The following is a 17,433-nucleotide window of genomic DNA, read 5'->3' on the forward strand; positions in this document are numbered from 1 at the left end:
TTCCAGTATTCCAGCAAAAATGGTGCTGTTTCTCCTCTGGAGTTTTCTTCACTGTCCATTATTGAAGCAGGTGTAATGATAGCAATAAACAGCTATCTGGACTTGTAGACTTTAGATTAAATTATTAGTCAGGCTGGGACTTAATCTTCTCAGTTTCCAAGCAGGAAGGGTCCAGTCATTTGTCCTGTTTGTGGAATGAGAGATTTACAGGGTAATTAGGCCATAAGGGACCTTAGGAGGTCGCTGAGCACAACGTCCTGCTCAAAGCTAAGTTCATCTGTGGTGTAACCCTGACACTGGAGAGAAGGGCCCATGGTTGTGTCCAGGTTGTGACATATTTGGTGCTGGGGGCTGTCCTCTGCCATCACATCAGCATTCTGACTTGTACCACATCCTTACAAAAAGAATCCCATTTTTTCAGATAACTTTCTTCAAACATCCACTTTAATTTCCTCCTAAAAATATTCTCATTTGTGCACATTCTGAGGATGATGTGTTGACAGTCTGGTGCAAGTTTTCTTGTTCAGAATTTCCTCAGATTATCCTTAGACTTCTCAGTTCATCCCTCCTGCTCTCCATTAACTCCCTCAGTGCGCATAATCAGAAGGTTTTTTTTCATTACCAGCAAAAAGAATAGGTTAAAGTGGAGAGAGATTTCTGAATGCAGTTGCATTTTTCATTTTATTCACAGCCTCCCTCCTCCTTCTGCCAAAAGCTCACCATAATGTGCATATCCAGAGTGGTTAAAGGAAAAGCAAATATTGATTGTCTCGAGCTAAAGTGAGGCAGTGAGACAGATGGAACCACATCATCATATTCAAGCATAAAGGTCAGGGAGTGAACTGCAGAGTGGTTGAATTCAACAGGCCTTCAGTGCTCAAGGAACAGGCATTGCTGCTGCTGACAGATTTGTTAGAAACCTGTCTAGCTGCCACAAGTATGAATATATATCCAAACAGAAGCATCTATCATAGTTAGAATGATAACCCCAAATACATTTATTTCTTGTTTGGCTGGCCTTATTCTCATTCTTAGTCTTGATCCTCACAGACGCTGGACTCAGCCTGAACATCATTTGATGTGTATGGTTGGCTTCATGAGCTCTCAGTGCAGTTTCAGTGGCTCAGTTACTAAATCAAATCCCCTGTGTCATGATAGCATGTGCTGCACAGGCCTCTGGAATATGGCAGATGACTTGGAGGCCCGTTTCTACTTTAGTTTATGCATTTTGGACCAACAAATCCTTCTTTGTGAAGTTAGTGCAGTTGTATCTGCACAGACTGTTTGAATTTAGCAGTACAGAGACAAAGATGAAAACATTCTGCCTGGAGCAAAACTGATGTCAAATATTCCCACTTGGCTGTCCTTGTTGTCAGGACATCTTCATATTGCATTGCTGAGGCAGTTCTGATGTGTCTCTATCAGAGTTCATACTTTATGACATGTATGTTTTCTTTTCCCTCCTCTTCTCCTCAGAGAACTATAAAAATTTATACTTTGGGTTCCTTTTTATGGAGCCTTGGGAGGTTCTTTAGCACACATTATGATGGTATCTTTTTGCAAAGGTCACCTAAAAGAGGAATCCCCCTCTGAGCATTCACTGCCTTGTCATCAGACAAGTATTTTCTGGATTCAACCCTCAGTATTTTGGCTTCTCCCTTCCCTGACGTGTTTGCTGTCAGGAACAGCAGTAAGTTGCATTCATAGGGTTATAGATTGAGCGTGCAACAGCCCAGAGCAGTGGCCAAAGTCAATGCTTATGTGAAATTATGCTAAATAATGGAGTATTTTCCATCCCTTTGCACAGAGGTCTCTTGGGGTGTAGGGTGAGAGCCTTGCTGGCTCCAGTGACAGTTTAGGCCATCCTGGCTCCAGCAGCCACTCATCCACATGCTGGTGTAGAAAACACAACTGACTCACTGGGGGGAACTTGGAACACTTGAAAGAAAAAAAAATCCGAGTTGTTTAGCATTTCCTCCTGCAAGAGGATGCTCTGGCGTGGCTGTGTGAGGAGCTGGAAGCCTGAGATCTCTGTCCCTCTCCTCCTCCCAGGCAGCTGATGGATGAAACCAAACTTTCAGCCATTCCTTGGCTGCCCCCACCTCTCCAGCAGGGAGGTTGGGGTGCAGGTGCCCTTGGAGCCCATCCCAAGGAGGAAGGGACGTGCTGTGGGTGATGCCCTCAAGAAAAACCTGTCTATGCCCAGAGTGTGCTCAAGGAGCAGAACGTGGCAGAGGCATCTCAGGTGTGGGGTGCTGGGGCAGGTGAGGTTCTGGCACCCAGGAAAGACTCCTGGGCTGAGAGGACACAGAACTGGGGCAGGCAGGGCCCCCCAGGGCTGTGTCCTGGCCATGGAGCAGCCATTGAGCCCATCGTGGGGTTGGGGCCGCTGGTAGAACCCGGCACATCTGTCAGCTCATTGTCTGGGCCGAGCACAGAACAAAGGGGAAAACGACAGAAAAAATGCAAAATGCATTTAAAAATACTCTTTCATTTCCCTTTTTGCCAGAAGCAGAAGTACTTAAATAACAGAGGACAAAAGCAGCTCTTGCAGAACTTCCAAGAATGGGGAGAAATAAAAAGTCCTGTGAGAAGGACTGTTTTTAGGAGACGTCCACATTTGTCCTGTCCAGCCTGGGCAGGCAGCCTGGGGAACCCCCAAAGAAACATCCCCCTAAAGCAAACACAGCCTCAGGCTGCAGCATTCCCAGGCACATCAGGGTGTTTGGAGATGTGTTCCCTGGTAGTTTTAAAATCAAACTTTCAGAAAGGTATGAGGCAATTTTTTTCCCCCATCAGTATTTTTCTTCTGAAAATTCTCAACGGAATATAAAAATCAAAGGGGTAAAGATTAAAATGTAAAAAAAAAATAAAGTAAAAAGGAAAGCATTGCTAAAAAATGTTTCTGGGGACACAGTAGGTTTAAGGAATATTTGTAACCAGATGAAGCGCCCAACCTGTGTACGAAAATCTTGTCACTACTGATGTACTCTGACAGCACAGGGGCTACTCTGGTGGTGTTCCATATATGGGATCAAATTTTATTTTCCCCTGTAAATACCATTTTCTGTAACTCAGAATGGAGAAGAGCTGCATGGATGTGATTAAAAGCAGAAAGAGTTCCAGTGGCTCAGAGGTAGAGGCTGTCATACATGTAGTGAAGTGCTTTTACACTGAGTACAGTGAATATTTGGTGCTTTATTGTGACTTCGGGACTGTCAGTGGCATTCCATGGGATGCTTAAAAATGGCAGAAAGTTTTCTGCCTGAATGTGACCATTAAGAAGTGATCTGACCTTCTGATGCCCTCCATCAGTCAGGCTGGCTGAACTCAAGTTTGGTACAAAGCAGATGTTGCACCTGTGCTAAATATTTCATTCCTCAGTTTGGCTAATTTCTGCACAAACATTTAATTTTAATATTCACGTAAGGTTTTTCCTGGCAAGAGAAGTGTTCAGTAATGTGTTTAAATTCAATGTTGTTGCTTTTGGTTAAGACTGGGAAGTTGCTTGGAATTAAGTCCATTTTGAGAGCTTTGCTAACTTGATGCCCTTAATTTGTCTTCTTTCTTTTTAAGTCAAGTTCTGTGATTTAAAAAAAAAATTTACGGTAAGGTTAATATTGTGATATTCTTCTAGATGGGCAGCAGATCTGGGAAATGGAGGCAACAGTGGACAAAGATAAGAGCCAGCCTGTAAGTATGCAAAGCACTGGATGTCCTCTCCTAGGGCTTCTCAGAGAGCAAGTTGTATTCAAGGGTAGTTTTGAAAGAGCGTCTCAAAAGCAGAAAGAGCAGCAATCTTGCTGCTGGGATGAGCAAATGTCAAATGCTCCAGCAGTAGATGTGCTGCAAAAAGAAACGATTCATTTAGCAGCAACCCACAGCAAATGGAATGACTGATGGATTTTGTGTTCTTGCAGAGGACTCTATTGTAGCAGCTCAGCCCCCTGAAGGACACTGGCTGTCCTGGCTTCCTCTGCCTACATGGAAGCCTTGGGTGCTGTGCTCTCTGCAGGGCTGGATTTGTCCTGCAGTGTTCCAAATGAACACTGGTCTTTGAAGGGAATGAGCCTCTTTGTTCCCTTTGCTTATTGAATGAGACCTTCCTGTAGTCAGTCAGTGCCTTTAGGAGCTGCACTCACACTGCCAAGGGCCTTGCCTGCCCCAGCAGAAGAGAACGGAAGACTCGCTCCTGATTTCCATGGAAATGGGATCCGGATGTATTGAAGTGAAAAGCTTATAGAATGATTAAGTTTATTCTGGCAAAAAGGAGGAGTTCTGCAGTGCACACTTGTATGATTACCAGTCCTGCTGCATTTATTGCCATTTTGTGTATTTTATTTGTAACTGAGGCTTCCCTTTCCAAGTTTGGACAAGATCAAGTGCAGTAGAGGATTCAGTGCATAGAAACCAGCTTGCCAGTACCAAAATCTCCTAGTCTTGCACTATCTGCCCTTTTTTCCTTTCTTACTCTCATATCCTCCATAGAGATGAATAAGGAGATTTCTGTTCCTTTATTCCTGAACATGTAGGAAGGGGAGATGCCCCCAGAAATCTGCAGTCAGCCCCAGTTAGTAATTATTTGTTGTCACCCTCTGGTGTTTCAGAGCCTGCTTTTTGTAGAAATACCCGAGTACCGTAACAAGCACATCCGCACAGCAGTGAAGGTGAATTTCTATGTCATCAATGGCAAAAGGAAAAGAAGCCAACCCCAGCATTTTACCTACCACCCAGGTAATTCTCGAGGACAGAGCCAGCTGTTGCCTAGTTCTCATGAGCAAGACCTGATTTTCTGCTATGTTGTTTTCTTGCTGTTATTTGAGGATCTAAACGTTACTAATTTGACTCAGCTAAGCACTCAGTGACTGTTTGGGTTGAAGGATGGATGTGATTTATGGTCAGGAATTGCCACCAATGTAAGGTGACAGTTATCTTAGCAATGGGCTGATGGTGCCCCACTCACTTGAGGGAAGTTTGTCAACAGCCTCAGTGGGAACAGGCTCAGTCTGTGACATGGTGTGACCCTCTGGAAACCATTAGTGTTGCCTTCCCCATCTGGCATGTCCAGCAATAAGATAACATCAGATCTGGAAAACTAGGGCTTGGAATGGAGGAAAGCAAGCAATATATATTCTTCTCAATGAGGCTGGTGGAGAAAAATATGAATGCTTTTCTGATGTTCTCCCTCTTGGGAATTGGTCAATCATGTCACAATAAATGTAATAAGATTACTAATGAGATTCCCAGAATTTCTCAGCTTTGTCTGAGAGAAAAGCGTAGTGAGAAAATCAGAGTATTGTGTTTGTAGAAACCAGAAAACATAAAATAACAGTACCAGATTTTATGGAAGCTTCAAATGATGTCTTAATTTGACTTGTCTCTAAGGACAGGCAAACATTCATTCTGATTCTTATTTTGGTCTCCTCCAGCCTGAAATTCTCTGGTCCTCTCCCTGAATTTCTGAACTCTGGAGGGTATCATCAATATGAAGGTTTTATATAGTTGCTAAATTGTTCTGTTGTAGATTAGTATTGAGAAGTACACTTCTATCTCAATACAGTCCTTAAAATAGACCACTTAGGGGAAGGAATCGTTTCACTTCCAAAAAACAACTCCTTTGCATGACCATTATATAGTTTCCATTGTATGGTGTTTCTATAGTGAATTTTGGGAAAGATTTGAAAAAAATATCATTAGAAATGTGAGAATTTGCCAGTAGAGGACCATCATGTATCCTACCAAGACTCACATAATTCTCACTAAATCATGGTCTTTTAGATGATGATGTCAGAAAGATCTTCATCTCTCAGCACTGAGGAAGCCACAGGCAGCAAAGGAACTAAAATAGAAGTGCTAAAATAGTTCAACTCTGCCTTTGGTCACTAGTTAAAAGTTTGACAGGAAAATGAAGAGTTACACACATCACAGGGTTTCTACTTGTTCAGTCTTCCTTTGAGATGGAATTACTACATGAAACACCTACCTATGGCTTCTTGTTTTGCATGCGTTCCAGAACTGCCCTTAAATGAATTAAAATATGAGCTGAAGTATGAAATTCTTCAATTTTAGAAATTATTAGTAATTAGTAATTAGTAGTGGGTAATTAGTACAGTAAAGATTTTCCACAGTAAAGAGTGTTTTTGAGGGAGACTCTGCTGTGTTTGCATATATGTGATTTATCGAGCATGGTGGCTGCGAGATATGAGTTCACACATTCAAGTCTTGTAAACAGCTTAAATCTCTAATTACTTCAAGGAAAGACCTCTCTGTTTCTCCTCAGCTTCTTACAAATAATGTCCTTTGCATGCTTTATTCTAGTACCATCAATCAAAACAGAGCCCATTGATGACTATGATCCAGCCTTAATCTGCAATACAGTACACAGTGGTGTGGGAACAGTAACACAGCCTTACTATTCCCAGCACACAATGGTCTCCGAGTCCCCTTCCTGCCTTGTGGCCACTATGGCCCCTTGCCAGCAGTTGCGCTCAGGCCTTTCCTCTCCTGATTCTCGGTACCACCAGCAGAGCTCTGCCGCTGTGATCTACCAAAGGAGCAAGAGCCTGAGCCCGAGCCAGCTGGGCTACCAGCAGTCCAACCTCATGGCTGCACCAGCTGCCATTTCGGATGCGCACAGGTCGGTGCTGGTGCACGCGGGTTCTCCAGGCCAGACTCCAGCGGTGCTCCACCACTCCCCAGGCAACCAGCAGTCTTCTCCTGTGATTCACTACTCACCAACCAACCAGCAGTTGAGGTGTGGAAGTCACCAAGAGTTTCAGCACATCATGTGCTGTGAAAATTTTACATCTAACGTTGCAAGATCCAGCCAGCCCCAGGTCAGTCAAGCACAGAGGTTAAGTCCAAGCTCATATCCAACCGTGATCCAGCAACAGGCAGCCTCAGGCCAGCGAGCAGCCAAAAATGGACCACCAGGCAGTGACCAGAAAGAGGTGTTACCAGCAGGAGTCACCATCAAACAGGAACAGAACCTGGACCAAGCCTACCTGGATGATGGTAAGTGCCTCACTTCTCTCCTCTGGGTTGGTTTGCTAGAGGGGGGTGGCAAGTTCAGAGCTTCTAAATCCCACCTGTTCCTCAGCACAAACCAGCTTGGCCTCCTTTTGGTGGGGTGGATATTGGCTCTTTCCTCATGGCATATTTTGGTCTTATGTTCTGTTATATTTGGTCTGTCATTAACTGCATTTTTGGTAGATTATAATGCACTTAGGCAATGGAACAAGAAGTAAGTGACCTGCTGAGTCCCTCTGCTTGGTGCCATGGGCTGAGCTGTCAGGTTTAGCTGTTGCCATTTTGTTTCCATTTGCCAAAAGTTCATTTGGAAAATGGAGAATCTGAAATGAAATGCACTTTTTAATTATTTTTTTTAGTATTGTTCATATCAGAGCAAAGTCCACTTTATAAAATGCTCTTGTACATTTTGTACCAAAAAAAAGCCCATTGAGCAGTCTATCAAGGCCTGTACTGAATGGGGGTAGTGCTGCAGGCAAAACTATAGCAGATGTTCTTAGATGAACAGTGGGACATTGATAAGTAAAACAATGCGGTTTCTTTGTTGTGAGCCAGCTGATTTAGCCTTTGGGAATTAATGTAAGTTGGAGTAAAGCTTTCTTTGATCATACCCTACTTATTCTTAGGTAGGCAGCTATTGACAATCTGGTTGATTGGTTCTTTTATTAAAGCATGTTCCTTGCAAGAGGAAATCAATGCAGAATTCATAGTGCAGCTGGACACTGCAGTCATAAAGCCAACACTGATTTTAGTGGGAGCAGGTCGAGGTTGCTGGATATGTTGCTGCAAATGTTGGGTGTTCTTATGCAGGAGGTACAGAGCTGATGGTCACATATGGGAACTGCTGCTGCCCTCCCAGGATGGGCAATTACAGGCATGGCTTGATCTTGTGGCTGTGCTGTAAGCACACAGAAGATTGGGATTTTTACTGCAGTTACTCACCTGAGGTGGGGAAATGGTGCCCATGAATGTTTTATTGTCTTCAACATAGGTATGAGTGTGCACTGTGGCTATGCCATGTACAGTCTCCGCTGCTGGTTTTGTGGGCAGGGTAGAGTTTGGATGGTGTTCTCAGTTAGTCTGTGTTGGAAATGTGGCTGGTATAGCTCTGATACCATCAAAGTAAAACGTGTAGTGTTTTATTGGTCACCTTGTCTGATTCTAATTGGGTTTTAACAGTGAATTTCATTTAGGAGATCCACCTTCCATTCAGGGAGTTGGGCAGGTAACAAAGCAAGATAATTTTTTAGTAGGAAAACTGAGTACTGTTGTTTAAGGTACTTTTAATATGAGAAGCTGAGAGATTCTTCCACATTTCTAAAAATACTTGGGACAAACCGTGTAAAATAAATAGAAGTAAAGAATTCTGAAGTGAAAGCTAGCAAACTTCAGAGTCAAGCCAGAGTCTCTTCCCCTTAAAATAACACCTAAAATGGACTGCAAAATTATTTTCACTGGGTTTTGAATTGGGCCAGTGACACCTGACTGCAACATAGCTCACAAAGGATGTACTCAACTTCTGTGCTAAGAGGAGACATTAGACACAACAGCAGCAAGTTAATAGTGAAATTCCAGACTTCTGCTTGGCTGACTGGATCATCTTGAATTGATTTCAACTGGAGATCAGTGTAGCAATTGTGCCACCAAAGTCAGGCCAGGGGAGATTGGTCACACAAAGTCTCTTTACTGACCTCAGTGAGTTCACATCAGCTGGAAATGTGACTTGGAGAATTGTGATTTACTTTAGGACTTTGTAGAGCATTTTATTCTGAAATGTTCAAGACTTGAATTGAAAAGCCACTTTGTTTGCTGCTGAGGAAAAGTGACTCAGAATATAACAAAAGCCATGTTTTTCCTGACTAGAAAGTTTGGGTTTGTGCTTTATAGTATTAAAAGAAAGCAAACCCAAGGGATTATGGAGGCTTTACCCTCAAATCCCTTTTATCCAGAAAGCTCTTCTGAGATAAAGTGAGCTGTTAGTTCTCGCTGGGGTTTTCACGGGTGGATACTGGGATGAAGGTTCCCCAGCCAGGCTTGGCATGAGCAGGTCTGCTGCTGCTGCTGCTGCACAGCCTCTTGAGCAATCACTGTCTCCATGTCTCTCACTTCCCTTCACTCTTCTTCCCTTCCCCCATCTTCCTTCTCCCTCTTCTTTGTTCTTCTTTCTCCATATTTCTGCTGAGAGTCCAGCTTTTATCCCTTGATTTTGTGACCTCCTCTCATCAACTCTTGTCCACTGTGTTCATGGTTAACACACAGCTTTGGTGTTCTGGGCTTTGCTTCTATTTTGAGCTTTGCCACAAACTTCTGGAGTGTCCTGCGACATGCCCCACTCTGTCAGTTCCTCATTCCTGAAGCTGGTGCCTCTCAGCCTAGGCATGCTGTGCCAGGCTCTGAGCTCTCCTGGAAGTGACTGGAGAAGAACATCATACATGACGCAACATGACACAGTTACTGTTTCTCTTTACCTCTTTCGACTTCCTCCTGCCACTGCTGGCAGGACCCATCATTATTTTCTTCTCTTCATTTGTCCTTCATCCCACGGCCATGGTTTGGTTTTGCTCAGAGCCTTTACTGCTCCACAGGGCACATAGTACGGGGAGCTCAGCACAGTCAGCCTGTCCACATCCTGCCTTATAAAGATAAGAGCTGTTCCCACCTCTGAGGAGCTGCAGGCTCTTGAGGTTGAATAGCACCAGCAGCAAAACATTGTGGTCTTCAAGGCAGGTGATGGCAAGGTATTTACCTGTCTTCTCAGGTGGGCTTTGCCATGTGCAAGGACCTCTGTGGATTTGAATATGCACCCATTAGGGAGACTAATGCAAGTTCTATATTGCCACACATATATATGTATACATAGTCCTCCATATACCTCCATATTTCTCTGTAAAAATGAATATGTATCTGTAACATTTTGATAGCAAATAGTGTAAAGAATCCCCAGAGAAAGGGAAGATTCATGAAAAATTGACAGAGAAAGCTTTGTCACACGCCTCTGCCTCAGAGATTCATTACTGTTGGGAGTGGAGATAGGCCACGGTCAGGAGACCTCTCAGGGTGCATCAGGTGTCCAGGCTGGTGCTGACAGACAGGGACGAGCTTCAAATGCAAGTGAAAGCCATAGGGCGAGAGAGTGATCGGCACATCTCAACCAAGGCCTCATCTTAATATTATTCATAATCAAACCCACCCACAGTGGTAAAAGTTACCCAAACCACCACAGTAATATGCTGACAAGTAGAACTTAGTTCTCCCAGGACCTTCAGAGCAATCAGATGAACTGTTTGAAGCACAAACCCAGTTAAAAATGTAGTTATTTTCACTGGTTGTGCCCTGGACTGTCCATGCTCTCGCTGCAGAGCCAGCGGGTTCCTCTGGAGCCCTGGGAAGCTGCTCAGCTGCCATGTGCCAGTTCCCCATCTGCAGCACAGACACAAGGCTCAGCTCCACGGACATGGACATGCAGCTTGTCCTGAGTGTTATCAACTTGCCTGCCTTAGATTTAGTTCTTTTCAGTTCAGCTGTCATGCTTTTTACTTTACAAAGAAAAATGATTGTCATTATTCAAATAGTAACTGTCTAACCACATCTGACACTCAGAACCATCTGCTGGATACAGCAGCTCTGAATTATTTTTGGTGCACCAGTAATCTTTACTGGGGAGGAGAAAAGCAAGGCAGATGCTTGTGTTGTGGTTTATCAGTCTGATCATCAGCGGAGATGTTTTATAGTGAGCTCAGGTATTTCACAGAAAATTTCAGACACATCAGATATTTCTTTAGAAAATGGATCTGCAGTGGGGGTTGGACTAGATGATCTCCAGAGATCCCTTTCAACCCTCAGTACCCTGTGATTTGGGGCCCCTGTGTGCCATTTGGTGCTTGTAAATCACCCAGCACTTCTAGGCACCTTCACTACCAGCAGTGTGTTAATTTGTGCAGTCTTGCTCTCCCATCACAGTAACTATTGCTCTGACCAGGAGTCTCATCCAAGACCAGTTGGAGTGTGTTAGATCCCTGCATTTTCTTTTTGTGTTCTTTCATTCAGCAACAAGAAAATCGACAGTCTGACCCCAGAGTGTCATAAAATGAAACACAAATCTCCTCTTTCCTTCATGTTTAGGAATAAACTTTCTTTTCTGAGCAGCTCTTTTCTCCTTAGGCCAGTTGCTGTTAGGGACAACGCTGGGTAGGGTGAACCTCCTGGAGATCCTGGGTCTCCTGGGGATCCATCCACAGGGCAGAGCCACAGCATCAGCTCTGAGAGTCAGTCAGAGACTGAGGTCGTTCCTGCCAGCTTTGGTCCCTCAGAGCCCTCGGGGCTCTGGCTTGGTGCTGGCACATTGTGAGCATCCTGCTCCCCCTCCCCAGCCCCTGCACAGTGGATGGAGGAGGGTGGCACAAAGCCAACTCTGTCAGCCTGATGCCAGCTGGGGATTCCCCTGTGCCAGTGAACCTCTACTGTGCCAGGAGGGTGGTTGGGAGCCCTCCATGCACCCACCAGAGCAGTGGAGCTGTACAAGCCTGGCTGTGGGGAAACTGCTTTTCTGTCTAAGCACTGCATTGATTCCATCCCCAGAAAGCACAGGAGATGGTGGCATTAGGAGCATGTTTGCAGTTGTTATCGTCACCTCTCCATGCACAAAGCAACACAGGGCAGAGGGGAAATGTTCCTGTTTCCTGGCATTTCAGACAGGAGTGAATTTGAGTGTTGCAAATGGGCTGGGATTCAGTTCGAGTAACAATTTGCATCCAAAAAAGCCACGGTCTGTTTTTAATTAGCAATACTTTTCATGGAAGGTGTGGTCACTTCTGCTCAGGCAGAGTTTGACTAAGAGTGAAGCCTGTATGTTCTCCAAAACATTCTGCTCAAACACTCTAGCAAATCTGTGTATTCATCAGACTCATTCTTGGAGCTCTGACTCACATTATTACGGATTTTCTGTTCTCTGCAGGGACCTTTCAGTGCTCCTTGGGTACACTGCATGCTTTATTTTTGGTTTGCTGCTGTTGCAGGGCTGTGTCATGTTATAATCTGTGGGCCCCAGTCGTATGTCAGTCCTGCTTTTCTAGAAGCAATATAAAAAGAGAAAAACAAGGTGGTTCTGCTCCCCAAAAGCTGTAAGTCTGTTGGCAGGAAGTAGAACGATCAGTGTATCAGGAGGAAAGTCTGGTCTGAGTCTGAGTTTGGCCTTTTGGAAAAGTATTTCACTACCCTGTACCTTAGCTTACCATCATCGAAAAGTATCTTATGTTCCCTCTAGTACAATTAAGCATTTAATTCCTTGATGTTACTAAAACTCACATGGATTCTCAGGAAAAAACCCGCTTGCATACCTGAATAAGGACTAAGAATTGTATTGTTCTGGTTGGCTCCATCTGTTGTTCTTCTCCACCTCTAGAAACAATCTGCTATTAAAAAATTCAGACAAATCCAGCCCCGTTTCAAGACTGCCCTTTCCCCAGCAGCCTTTCTGAGCCACTGTCCCTCTGCCTGAAAACAGGCAAAGCAAAACAAAGGGAGAATAAGAACAACCCATACATCCCAAATCAGCAGTGGAGGAAGGAAGAAAATGAATCAAGTGATTAAAACCATAGTTCCACTGGCACCTCTTTGTTCTGGAGCTCAGGAATCTTTAATTGGTGCAGTAAGTGCCCACAGGCAAGTTGCGCTACAAAGCATTTCCTGTTCAAAGGAACATGCAGACTCCATTAGGAGACCACGGGCACGGCTGCCAAGGGCTCACACTGCATGGGGACGTGGGCACTGCCTCCATGGGCACAGCCCCACCAGGAGCTGGTGCACCAGGACAGGAACCCCCAGTTCCAGGGATTTTGGGTGGAAGGCAAGTCCCCATTTGAAGGCTGGGCCAGGGGACTGTTATCAGCAGAAAGTGCTTGTTTTTCGGAAGGCATCAAGCAATTTTCAGTGATAGTTTTGAAATACTGGCAAAGAGTTACTTGAAAAAAAAAAGAGAACTTGTTCGTGCAGTTGGGAATTGAAAGCTTCTAAACCACAATAAAGTCCTTTCCCAGACTTGCTGTCCATTTACTCCAAGCCCATGGCATTCCTTAGACAGTCTGAATCACAGGCAGCAGACAGCTCTTATAAAGAAGACCATAGACACCCATCTGTTGGAAGACATCTGCCAAAATAGACCATACATTTACTTTTATTCCTTCAATGCACTTTCAATTTGAAGGGATAATAACAATAACATTTTTCAGTCCAGTGACACTATTCATCCAGTGCAGAGAAATGAATTAACATTATTCCCCTGCAGAAAAAAGCAGGCAGGCTTTTCCCCAGCTCTCACAGATGGGTGAAGTGGGATCAGAGCTTTTAAGGGACTTGCTCCAGCTGATGGAAGAAGTCCTTGGTAAAACTGTTACTTGCCTGGGGGATCCCAGACTTCCAGATCCCCCCCAGCTGCATCTCTAGCACAGATGTGGGACTACCAGAGGCATGTAAGCTGTTGTCCAGGTCTGCAGGAACTGGGGCAGTGCTGGCCATGCTGTACATGGTTAAACTTTTTACACTCAAGGGAGGGATTGGCAGAGCTGCTCTTTCCTTTTTCTGTCTTTCCCCAGACTTGCTCCTTTCACACTGTATGTGTCAAAGTATGGTATGTGCTTTCTAGAAGTGATCAGTTGGTTGCTGGCAGGCAATGCACTGTCACAAGGTCAGGTGTGTCTCTTAGAAACATTTATTTTGGGGGGCAAAGCCTGAGAGCAGAGCTGACTATGAGCAAGTACAGTAGTAAGGAAAATGAATCCCAGGTCTTCTTAGCAGCTAGGAGTGCCACTGGGTGCTTCACTTGGAAATTCTTTCAGTTCAGTCCAAATCACAGATATTTTGACAACAGTTTTTAAAAATGGGGACTTTGGAGATGAGAAATGTGCAGCTAGAAAATGGCTTATGAAAAAATATGCAAAGCAGAAAAGGGGGTTAACTCCTCGTAGCACTGAATTCACCATTTTGCACTAAGGCAGAGAAGAGCTCTCTGGAAACCTTGAACAAGGCTGGTTTTACACTTTGGCAGCTTACCACAGAACTGAGCTGGTTAAGGTGGTTGATTTTTTTTTAAGTTTTATTTTGCTAACACAGCTATTATGGTAAAACCCCCTTGTAGAGACACAGCTCTGCTGGTGTAAAAACACTGGAATCAACACAGCTTAGGCCCAGTGAGGGAACCACCACCAGCTCTTCCACTGGAGGCTGTTGTGCTGGAATCACTGTGTCTGTAGTGCTGGGGTCTCTGTGTCTGCACTGGAAGGAGAGTTTGTACCAGCACTGCCAGTGCCACTAAAGTGGCTAAACTTGTAGGGGCACCTAATAGAATAAATAGAAATATAAGGTGTAATATAAGGGATTTTCACATGGACAATCATTGCACTGCTTGTTTTGTGTGCTGCCCACCTCAGAATGAATCCTGATGTTTGGAACTCCCAGCAAAGGTGATGCAATGAGCTGGATTTACTTCTTAGGAAGATGCTTTGCTCAGGGGAATTGAACCCTCCCTGAGGAGTTGTGCAAGGAACCTGCAGCTAGGTGTGCATTCATCCTCACAGAGAGGGAGATAAAGTCCTTTTATCTCCCCTTTGGAATGAGCATGATGCAATTAAATAAGTATAAGCAGTGAATTGGCTTTCATCCATGAGGCAGCTCCAAGCTTTTGCTAATTCTTTGCAATTTCATTGTAATTCTTGGAATATTTATAGTAGTTTAAAAGTCCCTGTGCAGGTGATTGCAGCATAACACAAGTTATTTTTTACTTAGTGATCTTTCCAAGTTTGATCCAAGAAGAAGCAAAATGTTAAAAATAAAAACCTTGATGTTTGGTCTTTCAAAATCCAGGCAGACAAAAATGAGGCAACTCTGGGGGTGGGGATTTGATTGCATGATTTTAAAACCAGTCTCATGATTATTGGAATCCTGACTCAGGAACCCTGAATGCCTGAGTTTGGCATTGCTGCTCTTCACAGTTTCATTTGTTACAGATTGTGGCAATATTAAGAATGTGCAAAGGTAGGGAAAGGGGTCTTTTCTCCCCTTAAAGCTGAATATAATACTTGGGAGGACTCAGCTCCTCCTGCAATGGCTCACAAAAAGGCAGCTCGAGCCATTCTTGAACTGCACTTCTGAAATGTTGTGAGCAGCTGCAAGGAGCTTTGCTGCTTTGAAAAGTTTGGAAAACATCTGCACGTTTCTCTAACTATTGTGAAATAAAATGCCTGGCAAGAATAACCATCTTAAAGATCTACAATTGTGCAAAGTGAAAGCCAGTTATAAAGTCTTCTACTATAGAAAAATGGCTGGATTCTCAGCATTATTCACATAAGCAGAACTTTTCCAGTTCAGGTCACATCCTGCATGGATAGTTAATGGGGGACTTTTTCTCAGTATAGATCTTTTCTCTCACAAGAATGAAGACCTAAAGGTGATTAACTTAAAATCCATTTTTCTTCCACCTGTTTTTCATACTTTGTTATAAATAATAATGCAATTATTGTAGCTTATAAATCTGCAGCCATTTTAAACCAAAAAATGAGGATGAATCATCTAAATTTCCCATCAAAGTTATTTTTCTTATAAGAACTCCTAAGTAGTGAGAGCTACTTTTCTGCCCAGCAGAAGCTGGTATGGCCTTTTACTGTCTGATCATTTTATAGTGCTGTTTAGTTATCAGTTCCAAGAGACTTCTGTGCTCTGATTTGGAGCCAGCATGTGTTCAGAGGATTTTAAAAGCAGACTGGACAAATGTACAAGAAGACAATCCTGCACTGGCTGTGAGAGGTACAAGATGACCTAATAGGTCGTTCCACCTTCTCAGAGTTGAAAAACATGCAGCACATCTGTAGTTGAGCCAGCAGGAGAGTCAGGGGTTGGGGAAGAACAAACACTTGAAGACCATAGAACTCCCTTCCCAGCATATCAGCTCCTCATTTGAATTTTCAGTCATATGATGGTTATCACACTCTTTCTTAATTCTGTGATATAATTTTTTTCTGTGTTCACCAAGAAGAAACCAGAGGAAGGTAAAAGCCAGCCTAAAATGTATAAACAATGCAGTTGTGTCTGAGTCATCACTGCAAGTCCCCATGCTTCAGTTTTGCAAGCACAGGAATCTGGGCATACATCCAGCTGGGAGTTTCACAGATGACTCCTCGCTCCAAAAGGGGTCTGCACAAAAACGGACATCCCAGGACTCCCAACTCTGCTCACATTCCTGTTCTCCAGTGTAGGTGCACATCTACTAGTAGTGCTGTGGTCTGTTTGGAATTAAATCTCTGATGTCTCCATATTTGTGTGACTAATGGTCTGCAAATTACTTTGAAAGCTTGGTCCTGAGTTGGCAGTGATAGGTATAAAAGAGTTAAATCTTCAGCTACTGTTAACTAGAATAAAACCACTAAGGATCAAAGAGATTACAGTGATGCCCATGCGGCTCAGCAGGGCAACACTTACTGACTCAGTGGGAACTAGTCTGATACTCCCCATCTTCCTGCAGGTTCTCCTAATCCACACAGTTCCCATTTTAATCAAGCCGTGCCCTTTTGTGGATTTTTAATTTGGAAACTTTGCATTCCAAAACACAGACTGCCTTCAGCTGAACAAACACTCTTTTTTTAGTGTGAGATTGTAGTTAAACTGCATGTAGTGAGAGAAGTATTTCTGACTTTGCCCATGGATGTTGAAGTGAGGGATAGGTTTACATCTGAGGGAGACTTTTTCTGGGTGGATAATTGTCAGATGTGGAAGTAAAGATCAGAAGGGGCTGTCCTTGCTTCCCCTCAGCTGCATGCTTTGGGTCGTGGGTGCTGGGAGGGGGTTGGTTGTGTGCCAGAGCTGTTTGTGCACCAAAGCACTGTGTGACCACAAAACCTTGAGGCCCTGCAGAAATAGTCTGGTGACATCACTGCAAAGTGAGAAGAGTTTGGTCCTTTATCAGTGCTTATGTGGTGAGTTGTTCTTTTTGCAAGGAGTCTGAACCTCCACTTTCAATGTGCAAAAACTGGGCCAGGGTTAAAGTAGCAGTAAATTACAGTGTAAGTTTGCAATCATTCCCTCTGATCGTCTCTGCCAGGGGAGTCTAGTCAAAGATTCCCGGATTGTGGTGTGGTTTGGTTTGGTTTAGTTTCTTAATGATGAATGACTTCATCATCCATGAATGAATCAAGTCAAATGTAGGACAAATAGTGAGACACATGAATGACTCTTATGACATTTGCAGTGTCTCAATGGGTGCTGGTTTATTTAGGTGGTTTCTAAGTTTCTTTGGAAAGAGTGAGAATGACTAAAAGAAGGGGGAACCACTTCAGAAGTATGGGAGTCCATGGTGAAAGTATTGTGACAGTTAAACCTCCCTGGGTTCAGCATTTGTCATTATGAGCAACACGGTGT

The 17,433-nt window shown here is 43.8% G+C and overlaps 1 protein-coding gene across 7 annotated transcripts in view; it reads left to right on the plus strand.

Moving 5' to 3' along the window:
- Nucleotides 1-17,433, plus strand: part of NFATC2 (nuclear factor of activated T cells 2) — a 90,688-nt gene that overhangs the window by 50,457 nt on the left and 22,798 nt on the right. For all 7 annotated transcript variants that reach the window (XM_071572720.1, XM_071572716.1, XM_071572714.1 and 4 more), the window contains exons 7-9: nt 3,638-3,693; nt 4,608-4,734; nt 6,319-7,014. In XM_071572720.1, coding sequence (XP_071428821.1) covers nt 3,638-3,693; nt 4,608-4,734; nt 6,319-7,014 — 879 coding nt within the window. The remainder of the gene's footprint in view (nt 1-3,637; nt 3,694-4,607; nt 4,735-6,318; nt 7,015-17,433) is intronic.

This window comes from Pithys albifrons, chromosome 18 (assembly GCF_047495875.1).
Source record: "Pithys albifrons albifrons isolate INPA30051 chromosome 18, PitAlb_v1, whole genome shotgun sequence".
NCBI classification, from domain to species: Eukaryota; Metazoa; Chordata; class Aves; order Passeriformes; family Thamnophilidae; genus Pithys; species Pithys albifrons.